The sequence below is a fragment of the Hylaeus anthracinus genome, unplaced genomic scaffold (genome assembly GCF_026225885.1).
Source record: "Hylaeus anthracinus isolate JK02 unplaced genomic scaffold, UHH_iyHylAnth1.0_haploid 11982, whole genome shotgun sequence".
Taxonomy (NCBI): domain Eukaryota; kingdom Metazoa; phylum Arthropoda; class Insecta; order Hymenoptera; family Colletidae; genus Hylaeus; species Hylaeus anthracinus.
Genome location: NW_026534330.1, coordinates 5,056,171 through 5,075,766, shown reverse-complemented (window position 1 = coordinate 5,075,766; position 19,596 = coordinate 5,056,171). Strand labels below are relative to the sequence as shown.

Sequence of the window (19,596 nt, the reverse complement as noted above, 5' to 3'; positions counted from 1 at the left end):
TAAATTGTTTCATCTACTTATTTACTTATCGTTGTAACAGTATTACAATATCGTGTACACTATAAATGTGTTTGGTGATAACATTATGATACGAGCAGCATTATTCAATCAATTGGCTTCTGGTGGATTTAATCTTTGGCCCCACCGCCATTAACAGAAACTTCACTTGATATCATTATTTAATACCTCCTTTTACTTTTTCAAAGCGAAATAAATATTCCCGTTTAACTAAAAATTTCATTCTGCCTTGAAAAATAAATTTCTCATTTATTTGAAATTCGTCAAATAAAATTTTATTACTTAAGTTTCTGTAAATATAGTACTTCATTTTATAATTTATTCATGGAACAGATAAGATAACAATAAAAAATAAACATACCCAAGGGATATGTAGATGAATGCAACTGTTGCAAAACATTCAGAATACTCGGTGTTCTCTATCTCTACATGTTTCGCTCATTACGAGATAAAGCCGGTAAGCTCATTAAACAGATTTTTCAGGGAAACGTTTTTCTTAAATATCGCGCCTCGTTGCGGCCATATCTGTGATTGAGACTATGGAATCACTATAATGTTCATTTACATGCATCGAATTTGCTAATATTTGGCAAAATCGAGCGAAAGAAAAATATATGTACATATACATATAACATCAATCAGCTGATAGGTGGAAATAGCTGCAGTCGAATCGGTCGCGTGCGATGCATCGCCTGATGCATTTGCAGGCCGGAGGTTTGTGTATGCGCGTGCATCAGCAGAATATTTTGAAAGAAAAACTGCTACAATCGTTGTTAAATGCTCGCTAGACTGCTACTTTTTTCGTCGTTTTATCAAAGGTCGTTCAATACCGTGTGACGTTTCTTATGGCCTTTTAAACGCCGACTAAAAAAAAACACAGCTCGAGTAATTGATTGAAGTGGTGTTGCCTGTCCAGCTTATGGATTTCTCATACGCTGAATGAGTGAACGACAAACGTTGAAATAAATATCTGTAAAGTGAATTGATAAATATTAAAAAACAATCGAACGATTGTTGTGATGTGCTTAGGGGTAATAATGTGAAGGATTAAAATGTACGTATTGTATTACAGGTGTAATACATTTCATAAAAATGAGGCTTCTGTCATGTTATTTCCGACGTTTTATAATAGCGGCATTGTTCGTCACACTGCTGTTTTGCATTGTCCAAGTCTTTCGAACGGAACTGGGCTTCACTGACAATGATCTATCAAATTTGGATAAATTGTGAGAGAGCTTTTAATTCTCTTATAGTCTGAGACACTGTCACTTTGTTACAATGATTCTTGTCATTTCAGAATACATATATCTCAGTTAATTAAAGAATCGGAACAAACTTATGTTGGGTACATACTTTTCTTTATTAATATTTAAAATCTACAATTTCATGTATATGTGAAACATAAAAGATTACAAAGATTTGTTTGTTTCTAGAGAAGGAATTGTTGCTTGCAAGTTACCGCAGTTAAATGTTTCTAATCCAGAGATTACAAAATTCTTACATGATGTTCCTCCCTTGTCGTGCACTCCCGAAGATTGGGTCATACTTCGTGGCTCAAGACTTGTTATTAGTAATAAAGCAAAGAAAAAATATGGCTCGATAACTTGTTCTTTCAGTGGTAAGTTGAGTAACACCTCTAATAATATATCATTCCATTCAATTTGACTTTATTTTACAGAAATTCTTCGAGATGATGACAACAATGTATCATTTATGACCCCAGTTGAATCCAATGATTCCTATATCCTTAGACATAGTGATTTTGTTGATGTTAAATGTGAATCAAAAAATGGTAAAGAGTAAGTAGAATGCTTATAGAACATTTAATTCATAAATTGGATAAAATTCATGACAATAATATTAATAATAATCTCTTAGATGGCACAGTATTATGGCTGGAGTGAAGGATGATCCTCAGGTGAAAGAGAAAAATAAATGGGAAAATGTTCCAAAAAATGCTCTTAAACTGAATGTACTTATGTTTGGTTTTGATTCACTGTCTCGAAATACATTCATACGTAAATTGCCAAAGACATATCAGTACATAAAAGACACCTTAGGTGCTTTAGTTTTAGAAGGGTATAATATAGTAGGTGATGGAACACCGCAAGCACTCATTCCTATTCTAACTGGAAAGATTGAACTTGAATTGCCAGATACTAGAAAACGCATGGGACAAAAAGCAAAGTATGTTAATGTATATCCACTAATATGGAACGAGTATAAAAAGAATGGTTATATAACTGGATTCATGGAAGATGTATATCATATTGGAACCTTCACATATCGTCTAAAGGGCTTTAAAGAACAACCAACCGACCATTATATGAGAACATTCTATTTAGCTGCAACACCTTACTTTAGATACTACAATAAATATTGTGTTGGAAGCATACCACGACATATGGTATGACATGTACAACTTATAATTATTTAATAGTATGTATATGAGTAAGATACAAGTACTTACTTATACTTGTAGGTGATGTTGAACTATATTAAGGAAATTTTCAATGTCTACAAACATCAACCCAAATTCTTATTTGGATTTCATGGTGAACTTTCACACGATTCTTACAATGATATAGGAGTGGTTGATGAAGATTTGCATAGTTGGGTAAAAGATTTGCATGAATTTGGTCACTTAAATGACACAATATTAATATTGATGAGCGATCACGGACACAGGTTTGTATTGAAGCTATACGTAAAATTTTATTGTTTGCAAAATTAAATGTATGCCATAAACTAATGAGGCAAATTTCATTTTGAAGATTTGCAGAAATTCGTAATACTCTACAGGGTAAACAAGAGGAAAGATTACCATTTTTTTCCTTTGTCTTTCCTCCTTGGTTTAAAAAAGCTCATCCGCAAGCATATGCAAACTTTTTACACAATACACGTTATTTATCAACACCATTTGATGTGCACAAAACATTAGAAAACATACTAAATTTTGAGACTCCAAAAAATGGAGATCGACACCAAAGAGCTATTAGTTTATTTGATAAGGTAAGTGTATCCTTATATACATTGAATTTTAATTCTTTGTAATTGTATGGCATTTTATGCTATTTTTATCAATAAATCGCGATTTAAAGATCATTCGTAAGTTAATGTATTGACACTGATTGACACTGAGCTGATTGACACACCACCTGTTGATTGGCTATTTGGCAAGGATTAATAGAAAGTGAAGATCGAGTAATCAATTAATCATGTAACAAACAACATAGGTACACCACAAGTTTAGTGCTTATCGCGAAATGATTCTTCGTCTTCAATCATCTTGAAATCTGAATTTTTCTGAAATTGCGATAACTATTATACATTACTTATATAACGATAATCTCTGTCACTTAAGTTGAATAATTTCTAGTAGAATTAAAAAAAATGCAGTTTTTGTATCTTTTTTTTTAGTAATATGACACTACAATATAACACTTAACTGCCTTTTGGTCGACGAACGTCACTACTACAAGTTGCTAAAAGTTAACTACTTGCTTGAACAAATATTGCATGTTCTAGATAACGATAAAGCTAATAATCTCATTACGTGGCCTCAACTTCGTAGTTCATAAATACGTGGGTGCAATCCCACTTACCTCTTCATACATATATTGAACGTTGTATGTATTTATACATTTAGATTTTCCTTCAATTCATTTTACATAAAGAAGGATTAGCAGGGTTAAGCTTGCATCCTAAAAATATATCGTATTAGATTGGTATTATGCACTTAATCACATGACATTTTATAAGGTTGGGCAACTAATCATATTGCAAAATAATACAGGTACCATTAGAGAGAACATGTGCAGATGCATTTATAGAACCACATTGGTGTGCTTGCCTTAGTTGGCAAGATATTCCAATTAACAATGATAATGTAATTGCTGCAGCTAAATATTTTGTTCAATTTCTTAATGCTTATACTGAAGAACATCGTGACATATGTGAGCAATTACAATTAAAAGAAATATTATGGGCTTCTAAACTTATACCTAATAAAGGTATCATGAACAATTTTGGTTTCTTTATTTTGCATATACCTCGAGGCTTTTTAATACTAATAAAAGTTCATTGAATCATAGGTTTGTTGGAATTCCAAAAATCTGGAGATCAAGATGGATTCATTGGAGACTTTAGTGCAAAAACACAAATGACCAGTGAAACTTATCAATTAAAAGTAAAAACAGAACCAGGTGATGGACTATTTGAAGTAAGCATTACTTATGACATAAAGAAGAGCACATACTCAACCAAAGTAAGTTTATTATCAAAAATGTTTGATTAATGTGGTACACTGTCAATATAAATATTTATAAGATTACATGTGATAATTATAACAACCTGTTGGATTTTAGATTTCAGATGTCAGTAGAATTAACATGTATGGATCTCAAGCAAGATGCGTGGAAAATTCTTTGTACCATTTAAGAAAATATTGTTATTGTAAGGATGAAATAGGAAATATTTAATTTGTCTTAAAGATTACTCCAGTTAATACATAAATTACCTGCCAAAAATTTGATAAAGCAGGTGCTGTGATTATCACTGTTTTAGTCTTTATAAGAATTTAAGCAACAGTCTAGTAGTTTTTATTTAGATTTATATAGACCAAACAATCAAATTTCTGTTAATAATGGAAATATAATTTTTTTCTGTGTTAATTCATTCAAATATCAGAATGAAAGAGGCAATGTATTATATAATAAATTTTATATTTAAACATCTGTACAGTATAATGTACAGAAGAATAAGTGGTATTTGTAAGCAATGATAGTCTCACTTATAATATGATGAAAGTTATCTATAAATTACAAACAAAGTACATCAATTATCATAATATTCTAATTATGATATAAAGTGATATTGCGTTCGATGTTCGATCTGTGAAGTGTAAAATGGTATACAGGTAGAATGACATATAACGTATCTCTTATTTTATTCTTTTATTTATATTCATTATTTATGTCAGTGCCAATTACCATACTATGTCAAAGTATTTTTACGAATTAAATAAGCAAGATATATATTTTTTTTATGTATTATTTTGTAGTTTCTACAAACTTTGTACAGAAATATAGCAATTATATTTTCGTTACTTAATTATTAAATCTTACGTACCGCACATACGATTATACACATGTTTCAATTTTGAGATAAACGAATTTCGCAGGTCTTAATAGTGTGTTAAATATGTTTTCTTCTAATTACATTTGAAGTTGTTAATTATGAGTGTAATATTTTCAATAGTATATAATGTAAATAATGCACAATATAGTATAATTAATTCATAATTGAGCTATTGCAGTGTTTATATAAATCCATTTTACTGAAAGATTATACTTTTAGTGGATATTTTTAAAAATTTCCTTACACTTACTGAGAAAGACAGTACTCCCCAAATTGGTGAAGAAATGTTGTAATTTCTCGAGTAGTTTCATCCACTAATAGGAACCCAACATTTTGTATATGAGATGGATCATGCGGAAAATATTCTTGGCCTCTACTGTCTTTTGCTATTACTTGCAGAACTAATGTACTAATTAATAAATTTGAATCTTTTTGTCTTTGTACTCTAAAATAATTAGGCATTAAGTATATGATTTTTTTATCAAATATAAATTATTAGTTACAAAAGTATTGTACAACCTTATTAAATCTTTATAAATAGCTTTGGTAATATTTAAGTATGGATCTAAACTATCTTCATATTGACATATTGCTCCTCCAAGAACAAGCATTTGAAAAATATAAAATATGAATTCATCCCGTTCATCTTTTAGATACAAATTATATTCTGGGCATTCATTGTCTAATAACATCTACAGACATAAAAGTATGAATAAATCTGTAATGTTATGAGATTAAATATACTGAATAAAAATCCATACTCCTCTAAGATTATCAGAAACTAGAAAACCATTAACTTCCATATCGTATCTTTTACAAATAGCCCCAGACTTGTGTACAATTCCATTTTTAGGATCCTTTATTTTATCAAAAAAATTCATACTTAAAATGGAACAGGGTACAGGTTTTACTTCTATGCATGTCGCCATTATACCTATCAATTATAAAAGAAATTAATAATAAGTAATGTTATATTATAAAAAACATATTCACCACCTTGCTTTGCCCAACATTTTCCTTGTTTAGTTAACAATTCTTTTGCAACAGAGCTGTCTTTAAAGAATGCCTAAGAATAATTAAAATATAGACATTATATGATTAAATAGTTATATAAAATATTGAGTTTTAATTATATTTGTCATTAAACGTGTAATAATTCACTAACTTCTGCTAAGTGATACTTGTAATACTGCTGAAAAGGTTCATTGAATGAAAAATGTTGAATAACAAAATTTCCATTTATTCCCCTGTAAAATCGGAAAATAGTTTGCTATTACAGTCATTAATATTTAAACTGTATATAAGTGTAAATACATGTATGTATAATCCAAAAAAAGCGACTTTTGCTATAATAAACTAAATAAAAAGTGTGAAACGCTTTGTATAGTATAAAATATTAAATTAAATTATAAATTCAAGAGAGTTATGTTATTATTACCATTTAGATAGTAATTCTTGTGTTGTTTTTTTATAAATTCCAACATAATTCTTCTGTGCAAGAGGCACAAATGTATATTTGGGTTCGATCTCCATTGTTAAATAATTAATTATTACTATGGAAACGGAAAATAGTAAATATATGTTGTATATGTACGTATATATGTAAAGAAATTACAACTATGTATTTATAAATATAGTATTTGTTTTTATTGTCAATAAAATAACTATACAATCTTTTATATATTATATATGTGGTAAATTGTATTGATTCCTGCATTGATAAAGGCATGAACTTCAAACAGCTTCAAAAGCTTCTTGGAAGATCATGGCGCCGAACCAACGTCAACGTCAACTTTTTATTTCAAAGAAAGAATTGAAAAAACTCAATGGCAAAAGATTCTCAAAGTAGAGATAATTACATTCTAAGTTTCTTTATTAATAAGAAGCAATTACAATGTTTTTTTATTGCAATATTTCTAACAAACTGAAACATATTGTTTGCCGGTTAACCTATTCTGTCAACTTATCGTATTTATTTATTAACGTTTTTAAAATATTTCAAACATTTTATTGCATACACATGTACACTTGATAACTTTCACTTGATTCGTACATTTAATATTTTTCTGACAGATTCTCATACATAGGATAACTGTACATAAAAGTAAAAATTCAAGATAAATATGAGATAAATCAAAAAGAAAGTTAAAGATATATGTTTCAGACCAGAAGAATCGTCCGATGTTGGTCTCATTTATCCTAGCGTGGATACAGCATTTAAATTGCTTTTATCAGCTAGATTTTGCTCAGCTACATGGAGTCATATAACAGATTGCGATGAAACATATAATTATTGGGAACCAGTAAGAACTACCTTTAATTCCAATGTCTTAACATTAGAACTAATTGAATAATTTAGAAATTACATATTTATATCAAAAGTCATAAATGGTATTTTATTTGATCTGGTATCTTCTTTTTTTAGAGTCACTATTTACTTTATGGAAACGGCCAACAAACATGGGAATATAGTCCAGAGTATGCTTTAAGGTCCTATATGTATTTGTTAATTCATATGGTACCAGCAAAACTCTACCATTATTTGTTAGAACCAAATCCTGTTTTAGTCTTCTATTTTGTAAGATGCCTTCTATCTCTGGGATGTGCATTATCCGAAGCATACTTTTATAAGTATGTATTAATACTATGATTAGTAGAAAAAATTGACAGTAGCATTATCTGAATTTTATTATTTCAGAAATGTATGTAGAGAATTTGGAATTCATATAGGCAGATTGACATTAGTATTCCTAATTTTCAGTTCTGGCATGTACATTGCTAGTGCTGCATTTTTACCATCTTCTTTCTCAATGTATGTATATATAAAACCAATACTGCTAAAAGAAATAGTGATGCAATGATTATTTAAATTCATTTTATGTATATTCATTATATAGGTATTTAAGTACTATTGCTACAGGTGCTTGGTATGGACGTCAATATGAATTAGCTATTTTTGCCACTGCCATATCGGCTCTTTTAGGATGGCCATTTGCTGCACTGCTTGGGTAATATTAATACATGTATAGATCAAAGAATATATATATATTACAATATAAGTACTACAAATTTTTCCTTGTACCCTACAGGTTACCAATTGCAATGGAAATGTTAATACAGAAGCATGAGTGGAGTAAATTTATAAAATGGGTAATTATATCTGGTGTTGTTATTTTGATACCAATGGTATGGATTGATTCAATGTACTATGGAAAATTGGTAATAGCACCATTAAACATTGTAATGTACAATGTTTTTACTAATCATGGACCAAATATTTATGGAACCGAACCTCTCAGTTATTATATTTACAATGGATTTTTGAACTTCAATTTCATTTTTATTGGTGCACTTTGGGCTCCATTCGGATTGGTAATATACATGGGATCTATAATGTTCAGAACTTCGCTATTTTTAATATTATAATGAGTCTTATAGTTTTTAGTGTGGCTAATTGTTCCATCGCGACCGAGAGATCGATTGTGTTTGTCTTATTGGTACTCTCTGGCGCCATTGTACCTCTGGTTTTTGGTCTTTTTCTTTCAACCTCATAAGGTGAATTGAATAGAAGTGCTTATATATTAAAATTGATGTGAAATATATATATACTTAACAAAATTTTGTTTGTAGGAAGAACGATTTCTATTTCCCGTCTATCCAATGATTTGTTTGGCTGGAGCAATAGCTGTGGATGTCATTCAAAAATTGTACTTCTTTATTAGAACAAAACTTAGTCCTCTGCATATCGCTTATCATTATTTACAGTATACTATTCATATTACGATCATGACGATCTTAATATGTGGTCTTCTTGGTATATCAAGATCATTGGCGATATATAAAGGTACGAAGACCATCATTCAATATATATATATCCTTTTCAAAGATTAATAAATTTCGATTAATTTAATTAATTTGAAATTAAATATTGTATTGTAACTTTAGGTTATTATGCCCCAATGGAAATAATGATAGAAACTAATAAACTTGAATTAGAAGGTGAAATATCCAAGGATATGAATATCAATTTTTGTATCGGTAAGGAATGGCACCGATTTCCAAGTAGCTTCTTCTTCCCAGCAAATAAGTAAGTAGCAAGATAAATAAGTCTTAAAGGGACCATTAATAATAAAATGGTATTATTTTCAGTTGGAAACTTCAGTACTTGAGGTCAGATTTTAAGGGGCAATTACCACAAGCTTTTTTAGATCACGAAAACGCAACTAGTATAATTCAACCCCATTTTAATGATATGAACAGAGAAGAACCAACACGTTATGTAAGTTATTACTTACAATATATTTGTAAAACGTTAAAATACTCAATATAATTAATAGTAATTACTTGTTTTAAGCAGATTAGTTTAGACAAATGTCATTTTGTATTAGACTTGGACATAGGAACTGAAACAGCTTTAGAACCAAATTATTCTCGATTAACTGATAATTTTACGATAATAAAATCATCTAAATTTTTAGATTCTACTAGGTGAGTATATTAAAATATAAAGTCCACTAATGTGTAATATTATTTCAGAAAAAATATTTTAATTACTTATCATTTATTTTTTAGATCACATCAGTACTTTAGAGCATTTTTCATACCTTTTGCATCGCGGCAATTTTGTACATATGGCTCCTACAATTTATTACAAAATAGTAAATTTAAATCTATTTCCGTTTTATCAAAAGAAAAGAACACAAAGTCTTCTTAAATGGAGATTCTGGTATGTCTATAATTTTAATAAACAGGGTCTCTATCAGGGAAATTATACCAAAAACTGGAGCAATTTGAAATGTCTAAATATTTGATATATTAAGTTAAAATGTGTTGTAATTGAAAATGCATTCCAAATTAAGCATAATGCATAAGTACTACTTTTGTGGCGAAAAGTTTTTGTATCAAATTTTTGAATAGACCAGGATTCATTCCAACAAATAATTATTAGTGTATGGAACATATATACATTTATATAATATGATGCATATAAAATATATTCCAAAGTAGAAATGATTTTATGTCATACATACGGCAATTAGTTTGCATCATTGGAATATTGGTGGATATGAGAAGTGCTCATAAATTATAATAAATTTAATATATAAATGTTATTTGTCTAAATGTTATGTACGTACATACTAAACGTTACATGTTGGAAGTATGTGTAATGGCTTAATTACTTTCTAACATTGGTGGAGCTTTTATCATCGTGTATAAAAACGAATACCAATAAGTGACCAAATATCCTTATACTTGTCCTTTAGAATAATCATTTTTTAGGGCATAAATGATACTAGTCCACGTAATGATAAGAACAGAATAACTAAAATGTAATTTTCTCACTAGGTACATAATATTTGTTATTTGTTTTATTATTAAATTCACATATGCTTTTGCATATAATTAAGTACATATTTTATAATCAACAAATTTTTGTATATATATTAGTGAAAGTATGAGTAAGATATTTAAAAGAATGTAAATATAATTGATTTTAATTGTAAATACAGTATAAATTATTGTATGATCTTTTAGAAATGTCCAGATAGAAGTTACTATAATTGTCTTCAATTGTATCGAGACCTTGTGATTTTCAGAAGTATAGTTCATATTTATTTATGATAGCGTGAATAACTGTTGTCAAAGAGTATGTGTTCTATTAAATGTGTGCATCTAATTGCTACAGCATATAGTAATAAGTAAATATAACAATTTATAGTATTTTATACTGCTTTCATAATTATTAAATAATGAATGACGGATAAAAAGACTCAACAGTCATTTCAACAATTGTTTAATTATTTACTATGAAATTTAATTTTATAATTCAAATTTCAATTTTTATTAAATGAGTAACGAATACACACTTGTTTATCTTTTATGCGTTATTCAAAATTTTCATCTAGATACTTTTGCATACATATACAGCATAACATAAACATTGGTTTGTAAAATTGATATATGCATTTATATGTATAACATTTATTATAACATAATGTTATATTCTTTTCAATAAATAAATATGATGAAAAAAGTATCAAACTGTATTTCATTCGGATTGGTAGCATTCAGTTCCCTGTTTTTCTTTTTTGCTTTATTTTGTTAAATCAGCATTCTGAACCGTAATCGTCAAATTAATGTTTTGTGAACGAGTGCATTATACAGAACGAAACATAACACTCATTGAACTGTTAGCAATAGATACAACCTTTGTTTTTTCGTGATAAAATCGTGATAATTCTTAGAAGTGACTAACCTTGAAAGCTTAAGGATATTAAAAACAATACAGATTTTGTTTCGAGACATGTTCATAAAATGATATTAACGAATTCATCGAAGGATGATAATTTGTTTAAAGAATTCTTTTGACACATCCTTAAACTTCCGAAAAAATCGTTCGAGATAATCGTTATCAAGTACTCGAGCAGATAGGCAATTTTTATTCAAATAATAGATAAACAAAAACACTGTTTTCAGTGTTTCAATCACACCATTTAATCGTAACATGTATTTGCTCAACCAGATATATAATTTCGTTTTTTATTCGTTTTTGAAATGTTGATCTAGATACATATTCAGCCCATCTCTGTAAAACGATCTCGATCGTTTTAGTTCGCAGCAATCAAATTTTTAGCGCCGTTGTTACGAAACGGCGCTTTCATTTACTTGATTAAATAGCCATTTTTAAATCAACACGCCCAAAGTTTTAGGTAAACAGTGCTTAAATTACACGCGTCCATGTGCGTCTTAGAGACGAAGGAATTTGTGTTGATGTATGTACGCGGTGTCAACGGCAAAATGTTTGATTAATGATAAAATTCTCGTTTATCGTAATGTAGTCCTTATACCATCTGACGTGAAATCTCCAAAACACAATCCGTGGCACAGTATCTACATAGATACAGTCCATGTAAGATGGAAACGGCTGAATACGACAAGGGACAGACTCACACTCATTCCATAAAATTACCGGCCGCGGTTGAGGTGTTCGCAAATTTGAAAAATGCCCAGAAATTTGCAATTGATATTGGTACGTATTTCTTTTCATATCAGCACGCCAGAACCATGGATCTTTCTGATCTAATGTTCAAAGTCAGGACAATCTAATTCCTCCTACGAGGTCAGTTCCAAGCTTGCAAAAATAAGGAAAGCATACTACTTATTACTTACTACAAACACCGACAGTCCATTGTACAAAAATCTGCATACGGTAAAACATCGATTTAACGCATTTCGGTTTTGATAAACAAAATTCTACAGTTCTATCTTGGTACATTCGTAAGCTATTTGCAATTCTGTTTTTCTCCTTGCTATTTTAAAATTCGATACTTCTTTTCAAACTTTTTTCATCAACCTATATTAGAGAATTGAAGAGAATACCTTTAAATAGAATTTTGACCTAGTGATCAGAATTTTTGGAAAAGGTTATTTCAATATTTTTTTTGAATTTTTTAGTTCATAAACTAAGTATTGTGAAGTTATAATTTATGAATGACAAGACAAATTTTTATGCATACAATCAACAAAACTTCTGTTTGTGAAGATTCTTTATTATCTGTTTAATTGCAGGTTTATCATTGACAAAAATAGCTTATTATTCCACAGTCAGTTATCGTAAAGCATTATATGAAGATGAAGGCTTAGGAAATAGTGGAGAACGAGCATACAAAGTATATGAAGGGAATAGACTGCATTTTGTTAAGTTTGAAACGAGATACATAGAAAATTGTTTAGATTTTGTGAAAGAGAATTTAGTGAATGTTGAAAGGTTTCATGGTAAAAGTATTAAAGTAACTGGTGGAGGAGCACACAAATATACTCCTTTATTACAAGAAAAATTGGGCCTGACGTAAGTAGTTTACAGTGTAGGGTTAATGTAAAAACTTTAACATGGATAAATATAATGACAATGTTATTTTAGAATTGACAAAGAAGATGAAATAGCATGTCTAATAAAAGGTTGCAATTTTTTACTTAAAAACATACCATGTGAAGCATTTGAATTCGAGAGACATGGAAATCCTGAATACAAATTTCAAAAGGCTTGCCCTAATATATTTCCATATATGTTAGTAAATATTGGTAGTGGTGTCAGTATTCTGAAAGTAGAGTCTGACAATGTGTTTGAGAGAGTTGGTGGCACAGCTACAGGAGGTGGAACATTTTGGGGATTGGGTTCCCTTCTCACAAAAAGGAAGGTATTAATGTTATCTCTTTAGTATTAAAAAAAAATCATAAATTATTAATGTCTCATTGTGGTCATAATTAAATATTTATCAAAATCATTTTATCAACATAAAGCTCAATGTATCTACATTGATGTTTATATGCACAATGTATGTAGTGTTGGTTACTTTTCATTTATTAAATTTCGCATCTGCATAATATCACTGAGACAAATATACACATTTAAAAAATATCTTTGAAAATACCCTGCTAGGACTTTGATGAATTGCTGCAACTTGCAGAACGTGGAGATCATCGTAATGTTGATATGTTAGTAAAAGATATTTATGGAGGTGATTATTCTTCCCAAGGATTACCTGGAGAGCTTATTGCATCTTCTTTCGGCAAAGCTATGTCTTATATTGATAATAAAGGTAAAAGAGTTATTAATTTATTGTGTGATTAGATATAAAAAACTTTAATCTTACAAAAAGTAACATAGTTTAATGTGCTTCAGGACAGCCTACATTTTCTGAAGCAGATCTTGCAAGAAGTCTTCTGCTTACAATAAGTAATGATATTGGACAAATAGCTAGCCTATATGCAACTGTGCATAAAATGAGTAAAGTTTACTTTGGTGGTTATTTCCTTCGTAATCACCCTCTCTCAATGCACACCATTTCATATTCCATCAATTATTGGTCTCACGTTAGTTTTAGAACTTCTTTTGCGATAAAATTTTTAGTACGAATTATTAAATACTTATTTTTTTAATACATTTTCTTACATTCAGGGTAATGTGAAGCCTCTTTTCCTTCGCCATGAGGGCTATCTTGGTGCGATCGGTGCGTTTTTATATGGTGCTGAACAGTCAGATAAACATAGTTGGTTGGAGAATTATGCAGGTTCCTCAGGATTTAAAGATTCAATACCCACCGATCTTGGAATTAAAGTTGATCAACTGGAAATTGATCAAGCTGAAAATGCTGTGACATTTTGTCCACTTTTAAAAGATCCTGCAACTTACAATCCTGACACAACAGATCTTGCCGAAGATAAAGAAGCTAGGTAAAGGATAACAGTTTCTGTTTCAAAATTTAGTTTGGTGCCTTATTTTTCCTCTAGCTTCAAAGTAATTTTCAGTTTTTTACTGTATATCCGCAACAATATTGCTCTTTCTATTATGACATAAATTAATATGTTTAGAGATTATTGGCTTCAGTGTTTTGAGGAATCAGTGGACAAATTTGTTGCAAGAGCTATTCACAGTCAGCCGCATAGTCCAACTGCTAAAGATAGAGCAACAAAACTTAAGGAGAAGTACATAAATAGACTGCATTATCTGCACCTGCAGCCATTGTAAGTATTTTAGCCCTGATGAAAGTATAACATTCTACAAACATCTATTATAATGTTATATTATGCAATGTAATGTTAAGTTCTGTTGTACTATAGTGCTTATGGGACACTTACTGTGAGGGTATTATTGGATACTATTGAGCATTGCATGAAGGAATTCGATTTTCCTGATCCTTATTTACATGTAAGTTATTCTGAAAATTGAAACTTAACTCCAGTTAAATTGTAAATACTTTTTTACGTAATTTTATAGTAATCTTTTTTTACGTTTCTATACGCAGCAAAAGAAAAGTGAGAATGAAGAAGCTTTAAAACATTTGAAAGATCGTATAGCTGTTATCGACAAATTAGAAGGACGAGAAAAAATAAATGCGTTGATACTAGGAGTCATTAGCGGTAATATGTTTGACTGGGGTGCCCAAGCCGTAGCTACCTTAATGGAAACAACAGACTTTGGTTTCGCTGAAGCTGCATCAAAAATACCGGGTACTGCCGTTATTTTAGTATACTTAACGACGTTAATTGTGAAAACAAAATATTTGTTGTAATATTGATGGTGTTTTTTTAAAACTTAGGTAGACCTTGGTTGCAAGATGACTTAGATGATTGGATATACAGATTAGAAACTGGACCACCTCATAAGTGTGCAGCTATTTTTGTTGATAACAGTGGAGTCGATATAGTACTGGGAATTTTACCCTTCGCACGAGATTTATTACTGCGAGGAACAAAAGTTAGCGATGACATTGATAATTATAACATTATTAAATTACAAAAAGTTAATGCAAAGAGCAAGTTAATTGATTTAATTAATAATTGCTTTAGGTTATACTATGCGCTAATTCTATGCCAGCTTTGAATGATGTAACATATCCAGAACTAGTCGTGACATTACGCGATGCAGCAAAACTATGCAGAGTTATTAGACATGCTCTGAAAGAAAATCGATTGATTGCTATGGAAACGGCGCAAGCCGGTCCCTGCCTTGACTTAAGGTAGTAGTCATGAAGCAGAAATAGAATAATCATTGTAATCATTATCTGTATCAATGGATTCGTATCATTTACAATTTTACAGCCGATTGAGTCTGGACTTATGTCTTGCGATGGTAAAATATAATGTTGATCTTATCGTGCTCGAGGGAATGGGAAGAACTCTTCACACCAATCTTTATGCAAAGTTGACTTGCGAGTGTTTAAAGCTGGCAGTTATTAAGAATCGATGGTTAGCGCTTCGATTAGGTGGTGATATGTATTCTGTAATATGTAAATACGAGCGACCACCGTTGAAAACGAAAATTTACGATATTGAAATAACAACGGAAGAATGTCCATCAGAATGCATCGAGACAGCAAATGAAGTTTGCACATGCGAAGACAAAGATTAAATAATAAAGACGTAAGTAACTGTATTTGATTTTATTTCGTTCTCTGATGAGTTAATGAAGTTTATTTAAGATATTTTTACATTTGCAGTGCAAATCAGTATGTTGAGGTTTTAATAACATGGAATTAATCAAGTTTCGTGACTTAGCCTATACTTGCTACTCAAGTATGACAATTTTAGCGGTTACGTAAAGCGTTAACAATTAATGACTACCACCTAGTCAAAGACAATAAATATTATTTTCCTGTAAATTAAAGAAAAAAGTGATTACGACCAATTGTAACAGGTACAGAGACATGTATCCTATAACGCTGTACAGCATATCTTCTGTGATAATGTAACGTTCAAAGAGAAAGTTACGTGTTTGTGTAAATTGAAATTTGAAGGAATGTAATAGAATAATATGTAAAAATTTAAGGTAATTATTTAGATTAACTCGCACCTGACCGATTTTGACGAGCTTGAAAAAAAGTGATTTTTTTCATTCTTTGGCGTTCCAAGCTCCTTAACAACATATTTCAAGTTCATCGAACTCGGTGAGGTGCGAGTTAATCTAAATAATTACCAAATTTAAAATACTTTAAGGGAAGATGTTTTCCATTCGACACTTTTTGTACAGAGATCTTCCACTGCTTCGTGTCAGATAAAGCATTGTAAATTGTAAACACTATGTATTAGCTTTTATTTGACTTGATAACGTTTTTTGAAAGATATATGACCCCAGAGACATGTACAATCTGACGCGAAGTGTCGTGACTGTTAAGGCATTATTTATAATATTATCAATTGCCCAGAACAAATTTTAAGAAAAGAGGAAACAAATAAGTGGTAAATTGGCAAAATGTAAAATAGAAATTGCATAGAACTAATAAAGCGAAATATTTTGTTGAGACTATGCAATAAATTGCTATGTTAAAGCTCGCGACGGTGTCTAAAACAAAGACATTACGATTTGTTAATACTCTATATCTATATGCACTTGTATATGATATATGACTTGTTTGGTAATGTGTAAATAAAACATCAACTTTTTTAAACGTCATTTCAGGGTATTTGATCATTAAGTGATACGGTTCCTTTTAAATTTATAAGTCACAAGAAAATTTACTTTAACAAATTTAAATAACAATTAATAAACTAAGTGCTTATCGAAATACAGTGTTTCACTCGTATTTGTCAGTCAATCAAAAATGCGCTATGTGAACATTACTAAGTTTTGCTATATTATGTACCTATTTAAAACGTTGATCTTTTACGAGTGTACAATGAAACGCAATTGTGTAAATAAAACGCAAATGTATTTTTTAGTAATAAATTTGGTCCAACATACGTTTAGTTTTTTTAGTATTCAGAATCCCTTTCTAAATGATCATTTCTGGAAGTTCCAAAGCTGTGATTGTTAAAACAAGCTGATCTTTAGTATTGTTGCGGAAAGTAGTATTTCATTTATCTTACCTATGGACTGCTTTAATTGTAATTTTACGTATTTTATTGTATTGTAACGATTTCAATTGTTTTTAAATAATGATTAAGCATTTTTGGAGGCTACTACGTTAACGGCATTACGAATACTCGCTAGAACTCGATATTTTCATTAACTTGTTAACTTTTCATAGACAATTTATGCATTTCTACACTCGTACCTATTATCCGAATAAGGAGAATAAATCCCATACCTAGTCAGACGTTGAAAGAATAAAGGGACAACGTAACACATTTGAAAACTCGTCTCTCCCTTCGGGAACTCCTCCAATCTCTGTCTGCAACGTGGCAAAGCTGAAGAGAGCGTTCGATCCTGAGCCACCCATCACATCCTAAGCTCTATCGAGCTCCGACATCGACAGCGGAACTCCGAGACCCGCGTGCAATTTCGACACGCGGAGTTGCGGAGGTCTGGCACCGTCGGCGCAATCCGCAATCGCGGAGGAATCCTCGAAAGAGGATTATACCTGACAGGAAGAAGGCTCTCCGAGTGTCTGACAGTTCGAGACGATGTACTCCGCGTTATGACTTTCGTTGTGGGTGGCCAACTAAATCCTTTCGAACGTCTGACAATGTACGTGGTCGAGATGTATATTATACCGATAGAAGAAGCAAAAGTGAGAGGAAAATTATAGGGAAAGGGGAAAGAAGCGTTATGAGGAAGTAGAGTAAACGAAACTTGAATGGAATAGGAGTGATAGGAGTGGAAAGTAGAGACGTTATCAACCCATTTTGAACTCATTTATGCTGATAATTATGGCTTCGTGGTACTTGTAACGAAAGGGGTTCTCTTCGAGATTCAGAAAACATGGGTTTACAATGGTTCTGGATACCCAGAAGTATGTCTTCATGAGACTCTAATGAAAGAGCTTTTTTATGGAGATTCAGAGAAACTGAGTTTGCAATATATTTGAATACTCAGACGTATGCCTTCATGTACTCTAAAGACAGAGTTTCTTCTTATTCGCCATTTTACAGTTTCTCAGCGATTCTTGACCATTTTCGAAGCATTATCCTTATTCTTACCCCCAGCAAACACCAATTTCTACCCATAGCTTGCGCATAAACGCGTTCTGAATGCATTTCACGGCAGCTTTCCGCTCCCAGTCTTCGAGGATTATCGCTCCTTTATGAGTCGCATTCGCAACCTTAACGCGGGGTTTCGATACAATGGGTGGGAAGTGTATTGAGGAGGAATACGTTATTGTTAGGACCGTTTCATCTCAACTTTCCACGAGTTCGCCAAGGGTAAGGAAATCAAGGAAACTCGGAGGATTTGGAACTCGGGGATGAAGTGGAATCGACCTGAATAAATAAAGCGTTCGCGAGTTTCGCTTCTTGAAAATTTGCGTGAAACTTCCGTGAGGGATACGTGGAGGATTCTGGACGATACGGCGAATATGGTCGCTATTGTTCAAAAGCTTTGAATATCGCCGCGATAGAGGATCTTTTTGTTCGCGTTTTTGTTCGCTGTCGTCGCTGTTGACAATGGAATAACAGTGGGGCGATCTCCGGTGGTGCATCGGTGGTTTAATTTTAAGAATGTAGTTGGGTAGGTTGGGATAAAGACTATTCAAGCAATTTTTAACTCGGTTTTATTGAGAGTCACAAGTGAACCTGGATTTTTAATTCCTGAGAGTTAGCGGAGTTAGCGAATACCCACTTTTCCATTTTAGTACCAATAATTATATTATACGTAAACATAATTGCACATGGAAAAAGATATTTTAGTTAGATCTCCTATTTCATCTTCCTACCTTATTAGTAATAATTATATTACATACAAGATACAAGACAGATAAGAAGGACAGACAATTTTAATAATTCGCTTACTAAATGTACGAGAATGTGCACAAATGCAAAGATACACAAACTATCAATAATAATATATACATGATACAGTAACTCATTTGGATCGTATCAATACTGGTCACCTCCTTCAATCCCGATTTCATTCCAAATAGAATCCATCCCAAACCTGAGCCGCCCTTGTTGGTTTTGCTAAAGTCTCTTCAGGAGACAAAGGGTTTCTTTGGTCTCTTCCGC

At 31.2% G+C, this 19,596-nt stretch overlaps 4 protein-coding genes across 6 annotated transcripts; 3 read left to right on the top strand and 1 right to left on the bottom strand.

Moving 5' to 3' along the window:
* The first annotated feature begins 466 nt into the window (after positions 1-466).
* Positions 467-4,756, top strand: LOC128886364 (uncharacterized). Of its 2 annotated transcripts, none has more exons than XM_054141173.1 (11): positions 467-995; positions 1,091-1,244; positions 1,316-1,363; positions 1,452-1,636; positions 1,697-1,817; positions 1,897-2,425; positions 2,501-2,706; positions 2,793-3,030; positions 3,815-4,031; positions 4,113-4,285; positions 4,386-4,756. In XM_054141173.1, exons 2-11 carry the CDS (start codon positions 1,111-1,113, stop codon positions 4,497-4,499), a joined length of 1,965 nt encoding a protein of 654 aa, XP_053997148.1. In that variant the 5' UTR covers positions 467-995; positions 1,091-1,110; the 3' UTR covers positions 4,500-4,756. The 2 variants fall into 2 exon arrangements, with proteins under 2 accessions (XP_053997148.1, XP_053997147.1); XM_054141172.1 differs by having other exon boundaries at positions 470-990.
* A 113-nt stretch (positions 4,757-4,869) lies between these two features.
* Positions 4,870-7,302, bottom strand: LOC128886366 (cilia- and flagella-associated protein 300-like). The gene is made up of 7 exons (XM_054141177.1): positions 7,211-7,302; positions 6,596-6,710; positions 6,323-6,404; positions 6,154-6,223; positions 5,919-6,091; positions 5,677-5,849; positions 4,870-5,602 (listed from the first exon to the last, which is right to left on the bottom strand). The coding sequence occupies exons 1-7, from the start codon at positions 7,236-7,238 to the stop codon at positions 5,404-5,406; spliced, it is 840 nt and encodes a 279-aa protein (XP_053997152.1). The 5' UTR covers positions 7,239-7,302; the 3' UTR covers positions 4,870-5,403.
* LOC128886365 (alpha-1,2-mannosyltransferase ALG9) lies at positions 6,878-11,094 on the top strand. Of its 2 annotated transcripts, XM_054141175.1 has the most exons (12): positions 6,878-7,002; positions 7,322-7,460; positions 7,583-7,788; positions 7,856-7,969; positions 8,055-8,165; positions 8,247-8,529; positions 8,596-8,712; positions 8,788-9,001; positions 9,103-9,244; positions 9,307-9,436; positions 9,515-9,645; positions 9,730-11,094. In XM_054141175.1, exons 1-12 carry the CDS (start codon positions 6,923-6,925, stop codon positions 9,869-9,871), a joined length of 1,809 nt encoding a protein of 602 aa, XP_053997150.1. In that variant the 5' UTR covers positions 6,878-6,922; the 3' UTR covers positions 9,872-11,094. The 2 variants fall into 2 exon arrangements, with proteins under 2 accessions (XP_053997150.1, XP_053997151.1); XM_054141176.1 differs by lacking the exon at positions 9,730-11,094 and having other exon boundaries at positions 9,495-9,627.
* Positions 11,095-11,837: 743 nt separating this feature from the next.
* Positions 11,838-17,110, top strand: LOC128886363 (4'-phosphopantetheine phosphatase). The gene is made up of 14 exons (XM_054141171.1): positions 11,838-11,930; positions 11,997-12,187; positions 12,727-13,006; positions 13,079-13,355; positions 13,598-13,757; positions 13,841-14,031; positions 14,117-14,391; positions 14,530-14,682; positions 14,779-14,866; positions 14,964-15,168; positions 15,258-15,415; positions 15,508-15,677; positions 15,760-16,080; positions 16,158-17,110. The coding sequence occupies exons 2-13, from the start codon at positions 12,073-12,075 to the stop codon at positions 16,067-16,069; spliced, it is 2,382 nt and encodes a 793-aa protein (XP_053997146.1). The 5' UTR covers positions 11,838-11,930; positions 11,997-12,072; the 3' UTR covers positions 16,070-16,080; positions 16,158-17,110.
* The last annotated feature ends 2,486 nt before the right edge of the window (positions 17,111-19,596 follow it).

Coding starts and splice junctions, on each gene's coding strand:
- LOC128886364 (XM_054141173.1), top strand. CDS start 1,111: ATGAGGCTTCTGTCATGTTATTTCCGACGTTTTATAATAGCGGCATTG. Junction 1,637..1,696: donor GATAACTTGTTCTTTCAGTG/GTAAGTTGAGTA, acceptor TTTATTTTACAG/AAATTCTTCGAGATGATGAC. Junction 3,031..3,814: donor CTATTAGTTTATTTGATAAG/GTAAGTGTATCC, acceptor AAAATAATACAG/GTACCATTAGAGAGAACATG.
- LOC128886365 (XM_054141175.1), top strand. CDS start 6,923: ATGGCGCCGAACCAACGTCAACGTCAACTTTTTATTTCAAAGAAAGAA. Junction 8,713..8,787: donor TTTTCTTTCAACCTCATAAG/GTGAATTGAATA, acceptor TTTTGTTTGTAG/GAAGAACGATTTCTATTTCC. Junction 9,437..9,514: donor GAGAAGAACCAACACGTTAT/GTAAGTTATTAC, acceptor TGTTTTAAGCAG/ATTAGTTTAGACAAATGTCA.
- LOC128886366 (XM_054141177.1), bottom strand. CDS start 7,238: ATGAGAATCTGTCAGAAAAATATTAAAT. Junction 5,850..5,918: donor TTTCTGATAATCTTAGAGGA/GTATGGATTTTT, acceptor TTATGTCTGTAG/ATGTTATTAGACAATGAATG. Junction 5,603..5,676: donor ATTTATAAAGATTTAATAAG/GTTGTACAATAC, acceptor TAATTATTTTAG/AGTACAAAGACAAAAAGATT.
- LOC128886363 (XM_054141171.1), top strand. CDS start 12,073: ATGGAAACGGCTGAATACGACAAGGGACAGACTCACACTCATTCCATA. Junction 13,758..13,840: donor GTCTTATATTGATAATAAAG/GTAAAAGAGTTA, acceptor AATGTGCTTCAG/GACAGCCTACATTTTCTGAA. Junction 15,678..15,759: donor GGTCCCTGCCTTGACTTAAG/GTAGTAGTCATG, acceptor ACAATTTTACAG/CCGATTGAGTCTGGACTTAT.